The sequence below is a fragment of the Anolis sagrei genome, chromosome 7, assembly GCF_037176765.1.
Source record: "Anolis sagrei isolate rAnoSag1 chromosome 7, rAnoSag1.mat, whole genome shotgun sequence".
Taxonomy (NCBI): domain Eukaryota; kingdom Metazoa; phylum Chordata; class Lepidosauria; order Squamata; family Dactyloidae; genus Anolis; species Anolis sagrei.
In genome coordinates this window covers 2,474,888-2,500,766 of record NC_090027.1, presented here as the reverse complement: position 1 = coordinate 2,500,766, position 25,879 = coordinate 2,474,888, and the positions used below count along the sequence as shown (strand labels likewise).

Sequence of the window (25,879 nt, the reverse complement as noted above, 5' to 3'; positions counted from 1 at the left end):
CCATCAGAGTGGTGTCATCTGCATATCTGAGGTTGTGAATGTTTCTTCCAGCAATTTTCACCCCAGCTTTGCATTCCTCAAGCCCCGCACATCCTCGCATGATGTGTTCTGCATACACGTTAAAAAGGTTGGGTGAGAGGATGCAGCCTTGCCGGACGCCTTTCCCAATCTTGAACCCGTCTCCTGTTCCGTGGTCAGTTCTGACTGTTGCTCCTTGGTCCTTGTACAGATTCCTCAGGAGAGAGGGAAGGGGGCTTGGGATGCCCATCCCACACAGAACTGATCTAGTTTATCATAATGCAATTGTCCGTCCATTGTCTCTCCTGGAATTAAAGTTACCTTTCATTCTCCAAGGAATACATTAAATAACAAACCATGATTTATACAAACCTTTTAATAGGATTCTCTTTGGGGGGAGAACTCGGGCAGAAGCGCACTAGAGGGAGCTTGGAGACGGCTTTTCCAAAGGAAAGACCTGGAAGATCTCCTTCCCCTTTTTTGTGCAAGTTTGGGGTTTTGGCCACTGAAAGCAAACCGCTATGATCCATGGCTTATTCCTGCTAGCACATCCTTCAGCGCCAAGTTGTGCAGTCACCGTGGTTACATAACATTTTTGGCGGTTGCTAAGGAACGCGGAGTGGGAAGAGAGGCCCCAACGTGGTGGGGAGGAAGGCTGGAGACAAACAGAGGAGGAGAAGGGCGCATTCTGACTGCAAACGGTCACGAGATGCTTGAAGATGAAACGGCGGTGGCTACAAAGCTCTGCATTTATCTCAGCTTGGAAATAGGTCCAAAGGGTGCCACGGATCAGTCACACATCTCAGTACGAAATGGGAAGCCAACGTTTTCCCATATAAAGCAAGCAGGGATATATGAAATTTTGGCATCCGAAACTGAGGATAGGAACGAAAGACAGTACCAGGATGGGTACAAATTCTCTATAGATTCGTTACTTGGTTTTGGATGGGAAATAATCCTTCGAATGTGCTCTTTAACTACCACTATTTACTTTTAAACATAATCACCAGACAACTGGACACATTTCTGCCAACGATGAACAAGTTTTCTGAAGCTGTCACAGAAGAAGTCAATATTCTGTTTCCACAACCCATCGTCCACAGTTCACAGAGCTGTGTTGTCCATAGACACCTCCAGCATGACTCTATGGAGCGCTTTTACCTTCCCGACGGAATGGTACCTATTCATCTACTCACATTTACATGTTTTCGAACTGCTAGTTTGGCAGAAGCTAGGGCAAACAGAGGGAGCTCACTCCGCTCCCCCGATTCAAACCTGTGACCTTTCGGTCAACATGTTCAGCAGTTCAGCAGTTTAACCACTGCGCCACCGGGGCTCCATGTCAAGGTCTATTTTCCCCATATTCCACCAGTGTTCATATCTGGGCATATTGAGGATTCGTGCCAGGTTTGGTCCTGATCCATCTTTGTTTGAGTCCACAGTGCTCTCTGGATGTAGGTGAACTACAACTCTCAAACTCATGGGAGTTTCGTGTGCCATATTTGGTTGAATTCCATCATTGGTGGAGTTCAGAGTGCTCTTTGATTGTAGGTGAACTATAAATCCTACCAACTGCAACTCCCAAATGTCAAGGTCTTTTTCCCCCAAACTCCACCAGTGTTCACATTTGGGCATATTGAATATTCGTGTCAAGTTCGGTCCAGATCCATCATTGTTTGAGTCTACAGTGCTCTCTGGATGTAGGTGAACTACAACTCCAAAACTCAAGGTCAATGCCCACCAAACATTTCCAGGATTTTCTGTTGGTCATGGGAGCCCTGTGTGACAAATACATCTCCCAAATGCAGAGGTGGCCCTAGGTAATTTTCAATGGTAAGCAAACAGTATTTTGCCCCCCCCCCCCCAACCAATCACTGATAAATATTTTCTATTCGTCATGGGAGTTCTGTGTGCCATATTTGGTTCAATTCCCTCATTGGTGGAGTTCAGAATGCTCTTTGATTGTAGGCGAACTATACATCCCAGCAACTACAACTCGCATATGTGAAGGTCTATTTTCCCCCCAAGAGTGCCTCAAGAGCGCCCCTGGGTAAAATCAACTATACTGCAAATGCTTACTTTGTGTAATGGGTTGAGCCACCCCTGCCCAAATGTCAATATCTATTTCCCCCAAACTCCACCCATGTTCACATTTGGGCATATTGAGGATTCATGCCAGGTTTGTGGAGAAGAGCAAACCGCAGACCACCTACTACGATACAACTTAAGCCCTGCCACATACACAATGGAGGACCTCCTTACAGCAGCACCAGAGGCACTCCAAGTGGCAAGCTTCTGGTCAAAAGACATTTGAGTATCATGCCAAGTGTTTAACTTTGTTTGTGGTTTTTCTATACATTAGAACTGTATTCTCAATTCACTCCTGACACGATAAATAAATGTATTGCTAAAGTGGAGTGCCAGCTTTATTTTTAATTTTTAATGCCAAATTGTGTTTAGATTCTATCATGAAAGATCCTGCAAGCATTGCAAAACATTTCATGAGAAACCATATTTAATATTTGTTGTTGTTTTTGCAAACTATCCCCAGGCACTCCTGCCTGAAACAATCACAATTTGAAAAACTAAACAAACAGGTTATTATTTCATATATCACTCCATGCAAATGCCTCCTTCCTGAGACGTGAAAGGAGGACTTTGGCACCAGGTAGACACACCTGACATAACCTGTTGGCAGTTTCATCGCAAAAATATACCCAACTTGCTAACTTTGTTTGGATTACAACTCCCATCAGCTTTAGATAGCACAGCCAATTGAGAGAGAACGCGGGCAGAAAGAAACTCTGTATTGCAAATGCGTTTTAAGCCTTCCCATCTCCTACTTTCCTCTTCTTCCTCGCTATGTCTGGAAGGGATTTAGTTGCATTAGGATAGGAAGCATGATGAAGACAAGTTGGAGAAATACGGTGTGGGTTGAAGCAGTGTGTTGTCAGAAAGTAATGCAAAAGACGCTGAACTGGATGGGGAAGAAAATAGGATCCCTTCATGCTGTTTTCATGTATCCACATTTGACAATTTGCATCATCTCTCGGTAGTTTCTAGTTCCTCCATCACAACACTATAGTTACTCTTCGGCTGGAAGTGGGTCATTTTAATAAGGGTACATTTACACCGTCCAATTAATGGCGATTTCACACCACGTGAACTGGGCATACCCAGTGCGGAACACATCTCACCACGCTAAAACAGTGGATGTGGCTCTTAATGAGACATGCCACATTATCACGGGGTGTCTGCGCCCCACACCACTGGAGAAAGTACACTGTTTATGGTACTGCACCACCTGACATCCACCAGGAAGTAGCAACTAATAGAGAAAGGACCAAGGCAGTGACATCCCCGGCCCATCCCCTGTTTGGATAGCAGCCAGCACGACGACGACTTAAATCAAGATCTACAGAGACACTTGCTGGAGCTCCCGGTGGCGCAGTGTGTTAAAGCCCTGTGCCGACAGGACTGAAGACCGACAGGTCGCAGGTTCGAATCCGGGGAGAGGCGGATGAGCTCCCACAACAGGAGTGGTCACTTACAACAGGAGTGGTCACTCCTGACACGACAAAAAAAAAACCTCAGCAAGCAAGAGTCCAAAAGTGGCAGGCTAAAACCCAGAACCTCAATCCATGGCTGATACCAAATGAGAGACTCCTCCCTGGGCACACAGAAGACTGAGCGACTTGGAAGGCGCTGAACAGACTGCGCTCTGGCGTCACGAGATGCAGAGACAACCAAAGTGGAATCCACAACATGCGAGTGTGGAGAAGAGCAAACTATAGATCACCTGCTGCAATGCAACCTGAGCCCTGCCACATGCACAATGGAGGACCTTCTTGCAGCAACACCAGAGGCACTCCAAGGGGCCAGATACTGCTCGAAGGACATTTAGCATCATGCCAAGTTTGCAAACTTTGTGTTTTTTTAAATACAATACAACTGTTCGGTTCGCACCTGACACAATTAATAATAATAATGATAATAATAATAATAATAATAATAATAATAATCTTTATTTGTACCCTGCCACCATCTCCCCCGAAGGAGACTCGGGGCAGCTAACATGAGGCTAAGTCCAAAATTACAGTAGGTAGGTCAAGGTTTTCCCTTGACATTAAGTCCAATTGTGTCCAACTCTGGGGTGTGGTGCTCATCTCCATTTCTAAGCCAAAGAGCCGGCATTGGCCGTAGACACCTCCAAGGTCATGTGGCCAGCATGAGTGCCTGGAATAGGGTTACCTTCCCGCCAGAGCAGTACCTATTGATCTACTCACATTTGCATCTTTTCTTACTGCTAGGTTGGCAGAAGCTGTGGCTAACAGCAGGAGCTTACCCCACTCCCTGGATTCGAACCTGCAACCTTTAGGTCAACAAGCTTAGCAGCCCACTGCACACTGGGGACCCCCAAAAATGACAGTACAGCAGAATAAAATATAAAGAAGCAAAAATAACATCAACATAAAATACATGAAATAACAAAATAAAATAACCGCTTGAACTGCCACGGCTCAATGCTATGGATCCTGGGAGTTGTAGTTTCCCAAGGTCTTTCACCCTTTCTGCCAAACAGTCCAAATTACAACTCTGAGCATTCCACAGCATTGAGCCATGGCAATTAAACTGGTGTCGAATCACAAGGATTGGACAGTGTAGATGCGCCTTAGTGTTAAGGGTGAGCGTATGTTGCTTTTTTCGCCTCCTTTGCTCCTTTTAATGCCACATTTGGGATATTTTTGCCTGAATGACCACTTTCCAATGAAAGATCTCTCCTCCAGCAGGAAAAAGAGAGACAAATAGGGATTTCCTCCTCTCTGCAAAGCCATTGTCATCAGCATCCGGTTGCTAGGAGAAAGCCAGTCGAAAGATGCTTGAGAGAAAGAACCCAGTGCATCCGCCTGCGCAAGAGAAGCAGGAACGCTATTCAAGAGCAAGGAGAAAGAATGCGCCTGACTTTCCAACGCCCTCGGAGGCGATATTTCTTGCGGTTCCAGATTCCGCCCAGAGGCCGTTCGCACCAAATTAATAGCATGTCAAACTTAACAAGGGCTTGCATCACGTTAAGAGTGGAAACTTGTTAAACGCTGGATCCTGCCTTCCTGAGACTGCGAGGAGACTGTAGAAGGCATGAGCATCAAGTTTGCAGACGACACCAAATTGGGAGGGAGAGCCAAGACTCCAGAGGACAGGAGCAGGATTCAAAGGGATCTTGACAGATTAGAGAGATGATGGGCCAAAACTAACAAAATGAAGTTCAACAGGGACAAATGCAAGATACTCCACTTTGGCAGAAAAAACGAAATGCAAAGAGACAGAATGGGGGACAATGAGGCCTGGCTCGAGAGAAGTAAGTGTGAAAAAGATCTTGGAGTCCTCGTGGACAGGAAGGTGAACATGAGCCAGGAATGTCATGTGGCAGCAAAAAAAGCCAATGGGATTTTGGCCTGCATCAAGAGGACTCTAGTATCTAGATCCAGGGAAGTCATGCTCCCCATGCTCTATTCCGCCTTGGTTAGACCACACCTGGAATATTGTGTCCAATTCTGGGCACCACAATTCAAGAGAGATATTGACAAGCTGGAATGTGTCCAGAGGAGGGTGACTAAAATGATCAAGGGTCTGGAGAACAAGCCCTATGAGGAGCGGCTTAGGGAACTGGGCATGTTTAGCCTGAAGAAGAGAAGGCTGAGAGGAGATATGATAGCCATGTATAAATACGTGAGAGGAAGCCACAGAGAAGAGGAGGGAGCAAGCTTGTTTTCTGCTTCCCTGGAGACTAGGACGGAAACAATGGCTTCAAACTACAAGAGAGGAGATTCCATCTGAACATGAGGAAGAACTTCCTGACTGTGAGAGCTGTTCAGCAGTGGAACTCTCTGTCCCGGAGTGTGGTGGAGGCTCCTTCTTTGGAAGCTTTTAAACAGAGTCTGGATGGCCATCTGTCAGAGGTGATTCAAATGCAGTATTCCTGCTTCTTGGCAGAATGGGGTTGGACTGGATGGCCCAGGAGGTCTCTTCCAACTCTTTGATTCTATGATTCTATGAATCAATGCAGTCTGACCAGTTGAACTGCCATGGTTCCATGCGATGGGATCCTGGGAGCTGTAGTTTAGTGAGGCTCCAACATGTTCAAGCTACGATGGTCTGGAAGCTTCAACTAGTCCAACGAACGGCAGCCAGGTTGCTAACAGGAGCATCGCTCAGGGAGCATACAACTCCCTGTTGCGCCAACTCCACTGGCTGCCGGTTTGCTACCAGGCCCAATTCAGAGTGCTGGCTTTGGCCTATAAAGCCCTAAACGGTTCTGGCCCAACTTACCTGTCTGAACATATCTCCCCTTACGAACTATCAAGAACTTTAAGATCATCTGGGGAGGCCCTGCTCTCGGTCCCGCCTTCGTCACAAGTACATTTGGCGGGGACAAGAGACAGGGCCTTCTCAGTGGTGGCCCCTCGGCTATGGAACACCCTGCCTAGGGAGATCAGATCTGCTCCCTCACTCTTAACGTTTCGTAGGCAAGTAAAAACATGGCTGTTTGAGCAAGCATTCACAAATGCAGAGTACCTAATATAAGAAATCGAATGACTTGACAATGGAACTGGACAAAGCCTGTTAATAAGGAGACGCTAATGATGTTGTTTGTATTGCTCTTGTGTTTTATACTGTTTAATGTTTTTTATCTATATTATGTTTTATGCATACTGATTTCTTGGAAACCGCCTTGAGTCACCAACCCATCATTATTTTGATCCATCTTTGTTTTGATGCATCATTGTTTTGAGTCGTCTCGGGATGTGGGTGAACTACAACTCCAAAACTCAAGGTCAATGCTCACCAAACCCTTCCAGTATTTTCTGTTGGTCAAGGGAGTTCTGTGTCCCAAGTTTGGTTCAATTTTATTGTTGGTGGGGTTCAGAATGCTCTTTGATCGTAGGTGAACTATAAATCCCAGCAACTACAACTCCCAAATGTCAAGTCTGTTTCCCCCAAACTCCACCAGAGTTCACATTTGGGCGCATTGATTTTCATGCCAAGTTTGGTCCCAACCCATCATTGTTTTGATCCATCTTTGTTTTGATCCATCATTGTTTTGAGTCCTCTCGGGATGTGGGTGAACTACAATTCCAAAACTCAAGGTCAATGCTCACCAAACCCTTCCAGTATTTTCTGTTGGTCATGGGAGTTCTGTGTCCCAAGTTTGGTTCAATTTTATTGTTGGTGGGGTTCAGAATGCTCTTTGATCGTAGATGAACTATACATCCCAGGAACTACAACTTCCAAATTACAAAATCAATCCCTTTCCCCACCCCCATCCCACCAGTATTCAAATTTGGGCGTATTGGGTATTTGTGCCAAATTTGGTCCAGTGAATGAAAATACATCCTGCATATCAGATAATTGCATTATGATTCATAACAGTAGCAAAATTGCAATTATGAAGTAGCAACAAAAATAATGTTATGCTTGGGAGTCACCACCACATGAGGAACTGTATTAAGGGGTCGTGGCATTTGGAAGGTTGAGAAACACTGGAATAGAATGACTGACTCAACTAGTGAATCCCATTGTTTTAATGAGTCAATTGTAGGTAAGTAACCTGACAGCATTCAAGCCATTTGGCACTGTTATTTTTGAAACAACCGTTTCTACTCACGATTACCAGACTAGTTATGCCTTGAAATGCTTTTGCAGTTATACCAAACGTAAATGCATAGCAATTTAGAAAAGCATTGAAAGGGATCTTTCATGCTCTCTGCTTATTCCTCCTTTCCTCTTCTTGAAAGAACCAATGCTCGTAAGCAATGCTTGCATTTTGCAACGGAGAACTTGCCATTCAAAGCACTGCAAAAACTAATAAACAAAATTACCACGAAAAATAATTTCCCCATTTCTGGTCAGGCAAGTCTGGCAGGTGGCTGGGAGGACAAAGATCACGCCAGGTCTCAACCAGACCAGCTGCTTTTTCTTCTTCGTTTTTGGAAGCGTTCCCATGCTCTCAGGACAGAGCAGAAAACGAACAGACGAGAGAGGGAGGGAATGATCTTAGATGACATCATCTGATTCCTATTTTATTTATTTATCGTGTCAGGAGCAACCAAACATTTGTATTACATTTTTAACAAAACAAACAAACAAACAAACAGACAAAACTCAAAGTTTGCAAGCTTGGTACTTGATTAGATGTCCTCTGACCAGTCTCTGGCCACTTGAAGTGCCTCTGGTGTTGCCGCAAGAAGGTCCTCCCTTGTGCATGTGGCAGGGCTCAGGGTGCATTGCAGCAGGTGGTCAGTGGTTTGCTCTTCTCCGCACTCGCATGTCGTGGACTCCACTTTGTGGCCCCATTTCTTGAGGTTGGCTCTGCATCTTGTGATGCCCGAGCGCAGTCTGATCAGCGCCTTCCAAGTGTGCCCAGGGGGTATCAGCCATGGATTGAGGTTCTGGGTTTGAGCCTGCCACTTTTGGACTCTCGCTTGCTGGGGTGTTCCAGCGAGTGTCTCTGTAGATCAGTGGTTCTCAACCTTCCTCATGCCCCGACCCCTTAATACAGTTCTCATTTTGTGGTGACCCCTAACCATAACAGTTTTTAACCACAACACAGTTTTTAACCATAACCATAACATTATTTTTGTTGTCTCTTCAGGTTGCATTGCAGCAGGTGGTCAGTGGTTTGCTCTTCTCCGCACTCGCATGTCGTGGACTCCACTTTGTGGCCCCATTTCTTGAGGTTGGCTCTGCATCTTGTGATGCCCGAGCGCAGTATGATCAGCGCCTTCCAAGTGTGCCCAGGGGGTATCAGCCATGGATTGAGGTTCTGGGTTTGAGCCTGCCACTTTTGGACTCTCGCTTGCTGGGGTGTTCCAGCGAGTGTCTCTGTAGATCAGTGGTTCTCAACCTTCCTCATGCCCCGACCCCTTAATACAGTTCTCATTTTGTGGTGACCCCTAACCATAACAGTTTTTAACCACAACACAGTTTTTAACCATAACCATAACATTATTTTTGTTGTCTCTTCAGGTTGCATTGCAGCAGGTGGTCAGTGGTTTGCTCTTCTCCGCACTCGCATGTCGTGGACTCCACTTTGTGGCCCCATTTCTTGAGGTTGGCTCTGCATCTTATGATGCCCAAGCACAGTCTGATCAGCGCCTTCCAAGTGTGCCCAGGGGGTATCAGCCATGGATTGAGGTTCTGGGTTTGAGCCTGCCACTTTTGGACTCTCGCTTGCTGGGGTGTTCCAGCGAGTGTCTCTGTAGATCAGTGGTTCTCAACCTACCTCATGCCCCGACCCCTTAATACAGTTCTCATTTTGTGGTGACCCCTAACCATAACAGTTTTCAACCACAACACAGTTTTTAACCATAACCATAACATTATTTTTGTTGTTGCTTCAGAACTGTAATTTTGCTCCTGTTACGAATCGTAATGCAAATATCTGATTTGCTAGACGTATTTTCATTCACTGGACCAAATTTGGCACAAATACCTGATGCACCCAAATTTGAATACTGGTGGGGTTGGGGGAGGTTAATGTTGTCATTTGGGATTTATAGTTCATCTACAACCCAGGAGCATTTTGAACTCCACCAAGGATGGAATTGAACTTGGCACACAGAACTTCCATGACCAACAAGAAATACTGGAAGGGTTTGGTGGACATTGACCTTGAGTTTGGGAGTTGTAGTTCATCTACATCCAGAGAGCACTGTGGACTCAAAGAATGATAGATCTGGACCTAACTTGGCACGAATGCTCAATATGCCCAAATGTAAACACTGGTGGAGTTTGGGGGAAAATAGACCTTACCATCTGGGTGTTATAGTTGCTGGGATGTATAGTTCACCTAGAGTCAAAGAGCATCTTGAACCCAACCAACAATAAACTTGGGCCAAACTTCCCACACAAAACCCCCATTACCAACAGAAAATATTGTGTTTTCTGATGGTCTTTGGCGACCCCTCTGACACCCCCTCGAGACCCCCCCATGGGTCCGGACCCCCAGGTTGAGAAACACTGCTGTAGAGGAAAAAACCAGGCACACATTAACACCTCCCAGCTACAGATTTTCCCAGGCTCAGGCAGGCCTTCAAATGCTAATGAAGGTGATCAGCTAAACATTCACACCTAACTGCAGCAGGGAAGAGCTCCTTGCCCCACCCCAGCCATTCCACAGATATATGAACCCATTTTTCCCACTTCCAGCAGACCTCACAACCTCTGAGGATGCTTGCCATAGATGCAGGCGAAACGTCAGGAGAAATGCCTCTAGAACATGGCTCTATAGCCCGAAAAAACCCACAAGAACCTACTACTGTAGATCTTAGAAAACTATTTCTTGATTTAACTCATTGACATGCTGGCTGAGACCCAAACAGGAAATGAGCTGGAGATGTCTCTGCCTTGGTCCTTTCACTATTGGCTGCTACTTCCCGGCGGATGTCAGGTGGTGCTGAGATTCCTGATTCCTGTGAAGACAAGGTTGTTCTGGGACTTACTCCAGAGTAGACACGCACAGTCTCCAGCCTTGGTGGAGGAAATATATCCCTTACTCAGTTCTGCTAGAAAGGGAAGGGCTTCCAAAGGGCAGCACAGGTGTCCATTTCATACCTGGATGCCTCTCAGGACAAAAACAAAACCCAAAAATATCTTCTGCTGAGTCAAATGTGTGACATGGTGTCTATAATTACTGGTCATGGCTCCACTGGGTATCAGGATCAGTCTTTTCCTATTCTATCTAGAGCAGTGTTTCTCTACCTGGGGGTCAGGACCCCTGGCAGGGCCATGAGGAAGTTTCAGAGGGGTTGCTAAAGATCATCAGAAAGCATATATTTCTGGTGGTCTTAGGAACCCTTTTAGCAGAGAAGGATGAAGATCTCTCTGCCTGTCCTTCTCTTCCTTTTTGGAAACTGAGTGAATTCTCCCACCAAAAGCCCTCCTCCATTGTGATTGGTTGGCCACTCAGCCAAGGAGAGGGCTGTTTCTGAGACTCCAAGGGAGGGGAGAGCAGGTGTGCTCAGCACATAGCAGTGTGGGGCGCATGTGCAGGCGAGGGAGAGCGTTGGAGACTGGAGAGAGAGGCTCGTGCCAGCGATTCCCTTCAAGGCATGGGGGTTCTGTGTGGGAAGTTTGGCCTAAAATTATTGTTGGTGGGGTTCAGAATACTCTTTGATTGTAGGTGCGCTACAAATCCCAGCAACTACAACTCCCAAATGGCAAGGTCTATTTTTCCCAAACTCCACCTGTGTTCTCATTTTGGCACATTGAGTATTCGTGCCAAGTTTGGTCCAAATCCATCATTGTTTGAGTCCACAGTGCTATCTGGATGTAGGTGAACTACAACTCCCAAACTCAAGGTCAATGCCCACCAAACACTTCCCAGTATTTTCTGTTGCTCGTGGGAGTTCTGTGTGCCAAGTTTGGTTCAATTCTATCTTTGACGGAGTTCAGAATGCTCTTTGATTTTAGGTGAACTATATATCCCAACAAATACAACTCCCAAATGTCAAGGTCTATTTCCCCCAAACTCCACCAATATTCGTATTTGGGCATATTGAGTATTCATGTCAAGTTTGGTCCAGATCCATCATTGTTTGACTCCACAGTGCTTTCTGGATGTAGATGAACTACAACTCCAAATCTCAAGGTCAATGCCCACCAAACCCTTTCAGTCTTTTCTGTTGCTCATGGGAGTTCTGTGTGCCACGTTTAGTTCAATTACATCGTTGGTGGAGTTCAGAATGCTCTTTGATTGTAGGTGAACTATAAATCCTAGCAACTACAATTCCCAAATGTCAAGGTCTATTTTCCCCAAACTCCACCAATATTCGTATTTGGGCATATTGAGTATTCATGTCAAGTTTGGTCCAGACCCATCATTGTTTGAGTCCACAGTGCTTTCTGGATGTAGGTGAACTACAACTCCAAATCTCAAGGTCATTGCCCACCAAACCCTTTCAGTATTTTCTGTTGGTCATGGGAGTTCTGTGTGCCATGTTAAGTTCAATTACATCGTTGGTGGAATTCAGAATTCTCTTTGATTTTAGGTGAACTATAAATCCCTGCAATCACAATTTCCAGATGACAAAATCAATCCTCCCCAACCCTACCAGTATTCAAATTTGGGCGTATCGGGTATTTGTGACAAATTTGGTCCACTCAGTGAATGAAAATACATCCTGCGTATCAGATATTTACATTGCAATTCATAACAGTAACAAAATTTTGGATGTTGCTTGGAGTGGTTACGCAGCGTTTTGAAGCTGAAGACTGGAGTTGTTTGGAGTGCCAAGGAAACTACTTGTTTATGGCAAGATAATGACATTCTACTGATAACTAAGTAGAGAGCCTGTATTATTTTGCTACGTGTTTGCATATCATCGTGTAAAGAAGACTCACTGGAGATATTGTTTGTTGCATATTGGTGAGAACAATTCTTCTGTTTTGCTTTGTGTTTTTGATCTACAGTGATTAGAACTATATGTTTATTTCTACTTAAAGAAACAGACTCATGAGTATTTTTTAAAGTTTTTATGACACTGAGAGTAAAAGAAGTCGAGACATTCTGCGGGCAACTAATGCTACTGCATTCATTCCACAGTATACATGCACCCCATAAAACTACAACACCCAGGAATGCATATCATGGAGCCACGGCAGTTCAAACTGCAGTCATTCCACAGTATACATGCACCCCATAAAACTACAACTCCCAGGAATGCATAGCATGGAGCCAGGGCAGTTCAAACTGCAGTCATTCCACAGTAGATGCACCCCCTAAAACTACAACTCCCAAGAACCCATAGCCTCAAACCATGGCCGTTCAAACTGTATTCATTCCACAGTATAGACGCACCCCCTAAACTACAACTCTCAGCAGTCCATAGCATGGAACCATGGCAGTTCAAACTGCATTAATTCCACAGTATAGATGCACCCCATAAAACTACAATATCCAGGAATGCATACCATGGAGCCATGGCAGTTCAAACTGCATTCATTCCACAGTATAGATGCACCCCATAAAACCACAACTCCCAGGAATGCATAGAATGGAGACGGGGCAGTTCAAACTGCATTAATTCCACGGTATAGGTGCACCCTCTAAAACTACAATTCCCAGGAACTCATACCATGTATCCCTAGCAGTTCAAACTGCATTCATTCTACAGTATAGAGGCACCCCCTAAGCTACAACTCCCAGGAACTCAGACCACGGATCCATGGCAGTGTAAACTGCATTCATTCCATAGTATACACGCACCCCATACAACTACAACTCCCAGGAACTCATACTATGGATCCATAGCAGTTCAAACTGCATTCATTCCACAGTATACATGCACCCCATAACACTACAACTCCCAGGAAGGTATAGCATGGAGACATGGCAGTTCAAATTGCATTCATTCCATAGTATAGATGAACCCCATAAAACTACAACTCCCAGGAATGCATACCATGGAGCCATGGCAATTCAAACTGCATTCATTCCACAATATAGATGCACTCCCTAAAACTACAACTTCCAAGAACCCGTAGCCTCAAACCATGGCAGTTCAAACTGTATTCATTCCACAGTATAGATGCACCCCCTAAACTACAACTCCTAGCAGTCCATAGCATGGAATCATGGCAGTTCAAACTGCATTCATTCCACAATATAGATGCACCCCATAAAACTACAACACCCAGGAATGCATAGCATGGAACCATGGCAGTTCAAACTGCATTAATTCCACAGTATACATGCACCCCATACAACTACAACTCCCAGGAACTCATACTATGGATCCATAGCAGTTCAAACTGAAGTCATTCCACAGAATAGATGCACCCCCTAAAACTACAACTCCCAAGAACCCATAGCCTCAAACCATGGCAGTTCAAACTGTATTCGTTCCACAGTATAGATGCACCCCATACAACTACAACTCCCAGGAACTCATACTATGGATCCGTAGCAGTTCAAACCTCAGTCATTCCACAGAATAAATGCACCCCCTAAAACTACAACTCCCAAGAACCCATAGCCTCAAACCATGGCAGTTCAAACTGTATTCGTTCCACAGTATAGATGCACCCTCCAAAACTACAACTCCCAGGAATGCATACCATGGAGCCATGGCAGTTCCAACTGCATTCATTCCACAGTATAGATGCACCCCCTAAAACTACAACTCCCAAGAATCCATAGCCTCAAACCATGGCAGTTCAAACTGTATTCGTTCCACAGTATACATGCACCCCATACAACTACAACTCCCAGGAACTCATACCATGGATCCATGGCAGTTCAAACTGCATTCATTCCACAGTATACATGCACCCCATAACACTACAACTCCCAGGAAAGTATAGCATGAAAACATGGCAGTTCAAATTGCATTCATTCCATAGTATAGATGCACCCCATAAAACTACAACTCCCAGGAATGCATACCATGGATCCCTGGCAGTTCCAACTGCATTCATTCCACAGTATAGATGCACCCCCCTAAAACTACAACTCCCAAGAACCCATAGCCTCAAACTAGGGCAGTTCAAGCCGTATTCATTCCACAGCATAGATGCACCCCCTAAACTACAACTCCCAGCAGTCCATACCCTCAGATCATGGCAGTTCAAACTGCATTCATTCCACAATATAGATGCACCCCAAACAACTCCAACTCCCAGGAACGCATACCATGGAGCCAGGGCAGTTCAAACTGCGTTCATTGATGCGCCCCAGAAAGCTACAACTCCCAGGGACCCCTAGCCTTGAGCCGCTTGCATTCCGTAGCGTCGACGCGCTCAGGGGAAGCTACAACTCCCAGGATGGCAGAGCCTTCTGGAGCCAGGGCATGGCGCACCTTCTGCACTGCGGGAGTTCTCAAGCTCCCAAGTGCTTCCAAACTCACTCACCCTTCCCTCCGGAGGCTCCCTTTGCCGGGACCGGCTCCATCCTGGCGGGGGCTGGGGGGCTCCGGCGGGGGCTCGCTCCGGCTTTGGAAGCCTCCCATGGGGTCCCGGCGAGGCGGCTCCGGCTCCTCAGGACTCGCCCAGCTCCGGGAAAGGGAAGGGAAGAGGCTGCAGGTGAGGCGGGGCCAAGGCCGGCCCCTTTCCAGAGGAAGAGCAAGCAAGGAAGCAAGGCAGGAGGCCAACTTTTCTTTTGGGTCGGGCGCCTCTGCCTTTCAAGGCAACCAGCCCCACTGGAAACTGGGGTGCCTCCATCTCCACCCCAGAAGGCATCTACCTCCACCTTGCCACTTTGGTTTCTCCTCCCCACTCTGGGATTCACAACAGCCCTTTGAGGTGGGACAGCTTGAGGGTCCAAGCCATGCCCTCTTGACTCCTCTCCAAGGGCCCTGAAGGAAGACTGCCTTTTCTAGATGTCCTAGTCATCTGCAAACCAGATCAACAATTGGGTCACACCGTCTACAGAAAACCCACACACACAGATAGATATCTACATCAAAACTCCAACCATCACCCAAGTCAAAAAAGAAGCCCCATTAAAGCCTCAGCAGATTGTGCAAAAAGAATCTGCGCAGCCCACCTCCTCCAAGATGAACTGAACCACCTCAACTGGGCTCTCCAGGCCAATGGATACTCCACCTCAGACATCAGAAGAGCTGCAAGACCAAGAACAAGCCACGAGAGTCAAGATGAAGATCCACCCAGAGGAAAAGTGTTCCTGCCATACATCAAGGGAACCACTGACCTCAGAGGGAAACTGATGAGGAAACACAACATACAAACAATCTACAAACCCACCAAGAAAATCCAGCAAATGCTCCGTTCAGCAAAGGACAAGAGGGGTCCTCTCACCTCTGCAGGAGTCTACCGTGTACCGTGCAGCTGTGGACAAGTCTACATAGGGACCACCAAACGCAGAGTTGCCCAAACGCGCATCAAGGAACATGAAAGGCACTGCAGACTCCTTCAACCAGAGAAGTCAGCCATAGCAGAGCACATGATGAACCAGCCTGGACACAGCATATTATTTGAGAACACAGAAATGCTGGACCACTCTCACAACCACCATGTCAGACTACGCAGAGAAGCCATTGAAATCCACAAACATGTGGACAATTTCAACAGAAAGGAAGAAACCATGAAAATGAACAAAATCTGGCTACCAGTTTTAAAAAATTCTAAAATTAAAACAGCAGAGAGAAAAACAGGCAGGGACATCTAATCACCTTTCAAGAAGAGTTTGCTCCAGGCACAGTCAGCCCATTGTATGCTAATCAAGGTGGTCAATTGAAAAGATTCACACCTAGCCCAACTTACAAAAGCCTTTTGTCTCACCCTGGTCATTCCACAGATATATAAACCCCTCTTTTCCCAGCTCCAGCAGACCTCACCCTCTGAGGAAGCTTGCCATAGATGCAGGCGAAACGTCAGGAGAAATGCCTCTAGAACATGGCCGTATAGCCTGAAAAAACCCACAAGAACTGGGCCCTGTTATTGTTTATTCATTCAGTCGCTTCCGACTCTTGGTGACCTCCTGGACCAGCCCAGGCCAGAGATCCCTCTCGGCAACTAAGTACAAAGCTGAGTTGTTTCAGGAAGATTCACAAGGCCACATTCTCGAGAGAGGCCCTTGGCTGCTTTTCTTAGAACAACTGTCTGAAAATTATCTGCCACGTGCAGGAGTTAATGTTGTTGTTTATTCATTCAGTCGCTTCCGACTCTTGGTGACCTCCTGGACCAGCCCAGGCCAGAGATCCCTCTCGGCAACTAAGTTCAGAAGACAAACCTGAGTTGTCTCAGGAGGATTCACAAGGCCACATTCCTGAGAGAGGCCCTTGGCTGCTTTTCTTAGAACAAGAGTCTGAAAATTATCTGCCAGGTGCAGGAGTTAATGTTGTTGTTATTGTTTATTCTTTCAGTTGCTTCTGACTCTTGGTGACCTCCTGGACCAGCCCAGGCCAGAGATCCCTCTCGGCAACTAAGTTCAGAAGACCAACCTGAGTTGTCTCAAGACAATTCACAAGGCCACATTCTTGAGAGAGGACCTTGGCTGCTTTTCTTAGAACAACTGTCTGAAAATGATTCACCAGAGGCAGAAGATATTGTTGTTGTTTATTCATTCAGTCGCTACCGACTCTTGGTGACCTCCTGGACCAGCCCAGGCCAGAGCTCCCTCTCCGCAGTTATGTTCAGAAGACCAACCTGAGTTGTCGCAAGACAATTCACAAGGCCACATTCTTGAGAGAGGCCCTTGGCTGCTTTTCTTAGAACAACAGTCTGAAAATTATCTGCCACGTGCAGGAGTTAATGTTGTTGTTGTTGTTGTTGTTTATTTGTTCAGATGCTTCTGACTCTTGGTGACCTCCTGGACCAGCCCAGGCCAGAGATCCCTCTCGGCAACTAAGTTCAGAAGACAAACCTGAGTTGTCTCAGGAGGATTCACAAGGCCACATTCTCGAGAGAGGCCCTTGGCTGCTTTTCTTAGAACAACAGTCTGAAAATTATCTGCCACGTGCAGGAGTTAATGTTGTTGTTGTTGTTTATTCAATCAGTTTCTTCTGACTCTTGGTGACCTCCTGGACCAACCCAGGCCAGAGATCCCTCTCAGCAGTTAAGTTTAGAAGACAACCTGAGTTGTCTCAGGAGGATTCACAAGGCCACAATCTTGAGAGAGGCCCTTGGCTGCTTTTCTTAGAACAACAGTCTGAAAATTATCTGCCACGTGCAGGAGTCAATGTTGTTGTTGTTGTTTATTCATTCAGTTGCTTCTGACTCTTGGTGACCTCCTGGACCAACCCAGGCCAGAGATCCCTCTCAGCAACTAAATTCAGAAGACAAACCTGAGTTGTCTCAGAGGGATTCACAAGGCCACATTCTTGAGAGAGACCCTTGGCTGCTTTTCTTAGAACAACTGCCTGAAAATTCTCCTAGAAAATTCTCCTAGACTCATCGCTGAGCCTGGAGCCCAAGGTTTCGGCGGTGGTCAGGGGAGCTTTTGCACAATTAAGACTTGTGCGCCAGCTGCGCCCGTACCTTGGGAAGTCTGACTTGGCCACGGTGGTCCACACTTTGGTTACATCCCGTTTAGACTACTACGTGAGGTTGCTTCTGAAGACTGCCCGGAAGCTGCAGCTAGTCCAACCCTCGGCAGCCAGACTACTAACGGGAGCGGGGTACAGGGAGCACACCACTCCGCTGTTACACCAGCTCCACTGGCTGCCAATTAGCTTCCGAGCACAATTCAAAGTGCTGGTGTTGACCTATAAAGCCCTAAACAACTCCGGCCCTGTTTACCTCTCCGAGCGTATTCTCCCCTATGAACCATCAAGATTATTAAGATCATCTGGAGAGGCCCTGCTCTCGGTCCCACCGGCCTCACAAGCGCGCCTAGTGGGGACGAGGGACAGGGCCTTCTCAGTGGTGGCCCCTCGGCTCTGGAACTCTCTCCCACCAGAGATCAGAACCGCCCCATCTATCCTGACATTTAGGAAACAGGTGAAGACGTGGTTATGGAGACAGGCATTCGACGAGTGAGCCAACACCCTGAGATATGGACGGAGGATGAGGAGCAACGATTTTAGTGTGACGACTGACCATTATAGTTATTGATTGTAATTGCTGTTTTAATGTTTTACTGTAATATGTATTATGATGTTTTATTGATTGTCTGTGATATTATGGTTGGAAACCGGTCTGAGTCCCTCAAGAGAGGTGAGAAGGCCGGTAGACAAAACTTTTAAATAAATAAATAAATAAATAAATAATAAATAAAATTATCTGCCAGGTGCAGGAGTTAATGTTGTTGTTGTTATTATTGTTTATTCATTCAGTCGCTTCCGACTCTTGGTGACCTCCTGGACCAGCCCAGGCCAGAGATCCCTCTCGGCAACTAAGTTCAGAAGACAAACCTGAGTTGTCTCAGGAAGATTCACAAGGCCACATTCTTGAGAGAGGCCCTTGGCTGCTTTTCTTAGAACAACAGTCTGAAAATTATCTACCATGTGCAGGAGTTAATGTTGTTGTTGTTGTTTATTCGTTCAGATGCTTCTGACTCTTGGTGACCTCCTGGACCAGCCCAGGCCAGAGATCCCTCTCGGCAACTAAGTTCAGAAGACAAACCTGAGTTGTCTCAGGATTCAGAAGGCCACATTCTTGAGAGAGGCCCTTGGCTGCTTTTCTTAGAACAACAGTCTGAAAATTATCTGCCACGTGCAGGAGTTAATGTTGTTGTTCTTGTTTATTCGTTCAGTCGCTTCTGACTCTTGGTGACCTCCTGGACCAGCCCAGGCCAGAGATCCCTCTCGGCAACTAAGTTCAGAAGACCAACCTGAGTTGTCTCAGGAGGATTCACAAGGCCACATTCTTGAGAGAGGCCCTTGGCTGCTTTTCTTAGAACAACAGTCTGAAAATTATCTGCCACGTGCAGGAGTTTATGTTGTTGTTATTATTGTTTATTCATTCAGTCGCTTATGACTCTTGGTGACCTCCTGGACCAACCCAAGCCAGAGCTCCCTCTCGGCAGTTAAGTTCAGAAGACAAACCAGAGTTGTCTCAGGAGGATTCACAAGGCCACATTCTTGAGAGAGGCCCTTGGCTGCTTTTCTTAGAACAACTGTCTGAAAATGATTCACCAGAGGCAGGAGATATTGTTGTTGTTGTTTATTCATTCAGTCATTTCCAACTCTTGGTAACCTCCTGGACCAGCCCAGCCAGAGCTCCCTCTCAGTAGTTATGTTTAGAAGACAACCTGAGTTGTCTCAGGAGGATTCACAAGGCCACATTCTTGAGAGAGGCCCTTGGCTGATTTTCTTAGAACAACAGTCTGAAAATTATCTGCCACGTGCAGGAGTTTTTGTTGTTGTTGTTATTATTGTTTATTCATTCAGTCGCTTCCGACTCTTGGTGACCTCCTGGACCAGCCCAGGCCAGAGATCCCTCTCAGCAGCTAAGTTCAGAAGACAAACCTGAGTTGTCTCAGGAGGATTCACAAGGCCACATTCTAGAGAGAGGCCCTTGGCTGCTTTTCTTAGAACAACTGTCTGAAAATTATCTGCCACGTGCAGGAGTTAATGTTGTTGTTATTAATGTTTATTCGTTCAGTCACTTCTGACCCTTGGTGACCTCCTGGACCAGCCCAGGCCAGAGATCCCTCTCGGCAACTAAATTCAGAAGACAAACCTGAGTTGTCTCAGGAAAATTGGCTGTTTTTCTTAGAACAACTGTCTGAAATTATCTGCCAGGTGCAGGAGTTAATGTTGTTATTGTTTATTCAATCAGTTGCTTCCGACTCTTGGTGACCTCCTGGATCAGCCCGGGCCAGAGATCCCTCTTGGCCCGTGATGGTCAACCTATGACACGCGTGTCAGCACTGACACACATGGCTATTTTTGATGACACGCGGCCACATGCGGCTGCATACAGAGAAGTACACCTCATAAGAGCCAATCTAATTCCATCCTTAAATTTGTAAAAGGCTCTACAAATTTAGCATCTGCATGTTTGAGCATTGTTCACTCCATAACTCAGCATGAAATATACATTTTTCTTATTTAAACTATAAATATTGCAAAATTATGTTGTTGTTTTTTCCCAAAGTGACACTCCACCCAAGATATGCTCAGGTTTTTGGCAAATTTTGACACACCAAGCTCAAAAGGTTGCCCATCACTGCTCTTGGCAGTTAAGTTCAGAAGATGAACCTGAGTTGTCTCGGGAAGATTCACAAGGCCATATTCTTGAGAGAGGCCCTTGGCTGCTTTTCTTAGAACAACAGTCTCAACATGATTTGCCAGGGACAGGAGTTAATGTTGTTGTTTATTCATTCAGTCACTCCCAACTCAAAGTTAATGTTGTCGTTCTTATTATTGCTATTGTTTATTCATTCAGTCGCTTCCAACTCTTGGTAACCTCCTGGACCAGCCCAGGCCAGAGATCCCTCTCAGCAGCTAAGTTCAGAAGACAAACCTGAGTTGCCTCAGGAAGATTCACTAGGCCACATTCTTGAGAGAGGCCCTTGGCTGCTTTTCTTAGAACAACTGTCTGAAAATTATCTACCAGGTGCAGGAGTTAATGTTGTTGTTGTTGTTGTTGTTGTTGTTATTGTTTATTCATTCAGTCGCTTCCGACTCTTGGTGACCTCCTGGACCATCCCACGCCAGAGTTCCCTGTTGGCCATCCCCACCCCCAGCTCCTTCAAGGTCAAGCTAGTCATTTCAAGGATGCCATCCATACATCTTGCCCTTGGTTGGCCCCTCTTCTTTTTTCCTTCTTTTTTTCCCCAGCATCATTCCCTTCTCCAAGCTTTCCTGTCTTCTCATGATGTGGCCAAAGGGCTTCATCTTGGCCTCTACTATTCTTTCCTTCAATGAGTAGTCAGGCTTTGCTTCTTGGAGGATGGACTGGTTGGATCTTCTCGCTGTCCAAGGCACTCCCAGCACTTTCCTCCAACACCACAGTTCAAAAGCATCTCTCTTCCTTCACTCAGCTTTCCTTCTGGTCCAGCTCTCACATCCATAGGTGACGATGGGGAATACCATTGCTTTGACTATGCGGATCTTCGTTGCCAGTGGGATGTCTCTACTCTTCACTATTTTATTGAGATTGGTCCTTGCTCTCCTCACAAGAAGGAAACGTCTTCTGATTTCCTCTGCGTCTGCACTCATCTTTGCACCTGGAATTGCAAACCCTGTCCCTGCCTCCATGTTTTCTCCTTCTATTTGCCAGTTACCAGGCAGTCTGGTTACCAGATTCTTGGGTTGTTGTTTTTTTTGTTTGTTTGTTTAACTGCAACCCAGCCTTTGCCCTTTCTTCTTTCACCTTGGTTAGAAGGCTCCTCAGCTCCTCCTCCCAAAGATTATCTGCTTTGAAATGGATTATATGAGTTCTACACTGCTAGATAATCTGGGATCAGATCCTGGGATATAGGGCAGTGTGGAAAGAGCCTAAGACGACGGGCCCTTCCACACAGCCATATAACTCAGAATATCAGGCCAGATAATCCACAATATCTGCTTTGGACTTGATTATCTGAGTCCACACTGCCATATAATCCAGTTCAATGTGGATTTTATTCAGCTGTGTTAGAAATTCCTCAAGAGGTATAGTTTTGGTTTTTTCAAAATTCAGTTTCCTCACATTTTCTTTCCATTTGGGGATCCTGGAAATGGTTGTCCAAAATCAGCTTGTGTTGATGTCATTCACTGGAGTTAATCTCCTTGTACTTGGGCTTTCCTGGGCATTGTGCAAGGACAATATCCTGATTAGGAGTGTGCAAACAAACCTTTGTGGGTGTAACCATTGAGAAAGGAGTTGCTTTTGGTGGAAGGGAGGACAATGCATCCAAGTGTGCCTTGAAGCAGAAAGCCAAATATCTTTCAGGAATATTTATAATATGGTCACTATAAGTTGGACTGTAGTTGAACACAACAACAACAACAAGGGAGGAAAGATGTGCCTTTCCACATCAACAGCTGTCTTGAACAAGCACCGAAATGATCTGCTCACAGTCTGCCCCACTATGGTGAGATGTGGCATATTCCTACTGAAATAAAAGTACTGGTGCTTGACTAAACATCCTTACTACAGGACTCTGTTGGCTTTTGAGCCTGTTACATACAAAGATCACTACAGAGGGGTTCTTGTTCTGTCACGCGCTGGACCTGTAACAATTGTCTTTAGTATAGGACATCCTATAATAATAATAATCCCTTGTTTGGATATCAGCCAGCATGCCAATGACTTAAATCAAGAAATAGTTTTCTAAGATCTACAGAGACACTCGCTGGAACACCCCAGCAAGCGAGAGTCCAAAAGTGGCAGGCCCAAACCCAGCACCTCAATCCATGGGTGATAACAGATGAGAGACTCCCCCCTGGGCACTCAGAAGACTGGGCGACTTGGAAGGCACTGAACAGACTGCGAGATGCAGAGCCAATCTTAAGAAATGGGGCTACAGGGTGGAATCCTCAGCATGCGAGTGCGGAGAAGAGCAAACCACTGACCACCTGCTGCAATGCACCCTGAGCCCTGCCACATGATGCACCAGGGAGGACCTTCTTGCGGCAACACCAGAAGCACTCCAAGTGACCAGATACTGGTCAAAGGACATTTAACCACCTACCAAATTTGCAAAATCTGTGTGTTTTTTCTTCTTTTTCTTTTTAATCTGTGTGTTTGTTTTGCTCTGTTAGAATTGTAATACAATGGTTTCTGATGACATGATAAATAAGTATAGGATGTATACTTTATGCCCAGCGGGAAGCCAGGGGCGCCTCAAAGAGAGGTTCTCAGGGATTTTTCTGAAGTGATGGTCTTTAGAGTCTTTAATGATACAACAAAGTCTTTATTATGGAACAAATAACAAATCTTCAATGGTTCAAACAACATTTCAAGGCTTTCTTAGTCTAGTCCTCAATGGACTGGCACTTGACTTTGATTAACTATACTTTCTCTGTAAGAAAAAAACCCTCTTTAACCTCTCCCAGGCCGTTTACTATCTATGCCTCATCGGTGTGGGTCCTACTACTGATTCCAAATGCATCTGGGTATCGAGTAGACCTACCAGTCGAGGCTTGTAGATATTTCATCTGGAGTTCTGTGGATCTGTAATGCCGTCCTCCCTCTGAGAATTCTTAGAAAACTTCAGGGCTGTTTCCCTCTGATGCTGTGAGGCTGAGAGGCTGTGAGCGCTCAGCCAGACCCTTGGGACCTTTCCCCTGGAATTTCTGTTTCTGTATCCCCGGATGTTCTTAAGAAAGGAAGCTTTTCTATGGGGTGAGCTGGTCTATGTCCTATAGCAGGGGGTCCCCAAACTACGGCCCGCGGGCCACTTCTGGCCCGCCGAGGGCCCTTATCCAGCCCGCGGAGGAGGAGCGCCCCCCCCCACACAGTGCCCCTCCGTTGAGTGGCTCACGCTATCCGTCAGGAGCAATGGGCAGTGTGAGCCAGCCAAGGGCAGCTGCTCCACGTGGCCTACTCGCACGTAAAGCACCTCGCGAGGTGCTTTACACGCAAGTAGGCCGCACGGGGCTGCTCCTCCCTTGGCAGGCTCACGCTATCCGTCAGGCCCGATGGACAGCGTGAGCCAGCCAAGGGAGGCTGCCCCGGCGCTCCATGCAGTCATGCCGGCCACATGACCTTGGAGGTGTTTACAGACAACGCCGGCTCTTTGACTTAGAAATGCAGATGAGCCCCACACCCCAGAGTCAGACACGACTGGACTTCATGTCAGAGGAAAACCTTTAACCAGGAAAATTGTGGAAGATCCAGGGTGGGAGAAAGAACTCTTGCCTGTTGGAGGTCGGTATGAATGTTTCCATTGGCCACCTTGATGACCATTTCATAGCCTGACGGTTTTTAGGGAGAATCCTTTGTGGAGAGGTGATTAGCTGGCCCTGATTGTTTCTTGTCTGGAGTTCCCCTGTGTTTGAGTGTTGTTCTTTATTTACAGTTATAATTTTAGAGTTTTTTGATTACTGGTAGCCAGATTTTGTTCAGACTAGAAAGAGGAAGATTTCCCCTTCTCTGCTCCTGGAATTACTGCCTAAAGGGGGCTAGAAAGAACCCCCTCCCTCTAAGGGCCCTTCCACACACCAAAATAAGGTATCTGCAATGTGCAGAGGAATTTTTTAATTGATTAAAAAAAACCCTATAGTCCGGCCCTCCATTGGTCTGAGGGACAGTAAACTGGCCCCCGGTTTAAAAAGTTTGAGGACCCCTGTCCTATAGTTTATCTTTCTTATGTGAGACTGCCCAAAAATGGCTCCTTTCCCTCCCAGAGCCCTAAACAAGGGGCACAACCAAAGCTTAATTATGACGGTCAGGTGGCCTGCCCTATGATTGCAAACTTTAACAGAAAGAAAATAAAGTTAGAGCTCCTGGTACAGTCGTACCAGCACAATTCTCTTGGCTAAAATAAAAATAGAATTTGGGATTATTCCACCTTTTTGTGGGTCCCAACTTTAGGAAATGTGGAGGGCTCACTGTATTTATTAAAGTGCACACAAAAACCTCACCCCGCCCTTTCGTGCAAAAAAGAAAAGCAAAGCAAAGCAACATAGGTGTTTCCCACAGCTTGGCAAGATTTCTAAGTCTAAGACAATTAAAAATCTTTAGCAGAGGAGGAGTCCTGTTTTTCAAGCCAACCAGACACTATTTTGATCTGCAGTGGCTTGTGTTTTCTGCTGAGGCAGAAGATGTCAGAAATATTAAATATTACTGTAACTAGGTATTTTTAAATACAAAAATATGAGTCAAGCACTAAAAGGGTTAAATGGATGCAATGACTCGACAAAAGTTACAGTTCTATATAAGCTGGTGTGCTTGTAGCTTATTAGCTGTCAGTTTGAGAACTCTCAGTGTTAGTAGATCTCAGTGAGAGATGCCTCAGTGTGTTGGTAGGCCTCAGTATGAGAAGGCCTCAGTGTTAGTTTGCCTCAGTGTGTGAGAGAAGCTTCAGTCTGAGGGCGGATCCAGACAACCCCTTAGAAGCGAGAGCTCTCACTTCTTCAAGGGATGTGTCCAGATGATGTCCAACAGGAAAGCAATTGCTTTCACCACAAACCAGGAAAACCTTGGTTTGTAGTCAATTAATTTGATAGCCCATTGGACACATGCCTTTCTGAAAGGCCCAAGTCTAATGGGCTATGGCCCTGTGTGGACAGGCCCACGGGGAGTCCTGGGACTTCCCTGCGGCATGTCCAAATACTAATCCCACACCTTCTGGGCTCCTGGAGGGCAGAAGGTGCAAAATTGTCCCATCCCCAAACCTTTTAAAAACAGGGAGGAAAAGTAAAAAAATAACTTACTGGTGTCTGTGAGAGGTCTTTGTGGGAGAAAGGCCTCAGTGTGTTAGTAGGCCTCAGTGTGAGAGAGCCCTCACTGTGAGAAGGGCTCAGTGTGA

General features: G+C 46.1%; 1 protein-coding gene across 1 annotated transcript in view; it reads right to left on the bottom strand.

Annotated features, from left to right (window-relative positions):
• Window positions 1-15,076, bottom strand: part of TACC1 (transforming acidic coiled-coil containing protein 1) — a 143,184-nt gene extending 128,108 nt beyond the window's left edge. Inside the window, exon 1 of the mRNA XM_067470641.1 lies at window positions 14,926-15,076. Coding sequence (XP_067326742.1) covers window positions 14,926-15,023 — 98 coding nt within the window. The 5' untranslated portion in view covers window positions 15,024-15,076. The remainder of the gene's footprint in view (window positions 1-14,925) is intronic.
• Between the last annotated feature and the right edge of the window lie 10,803 nt (window positions 15,077-25,879).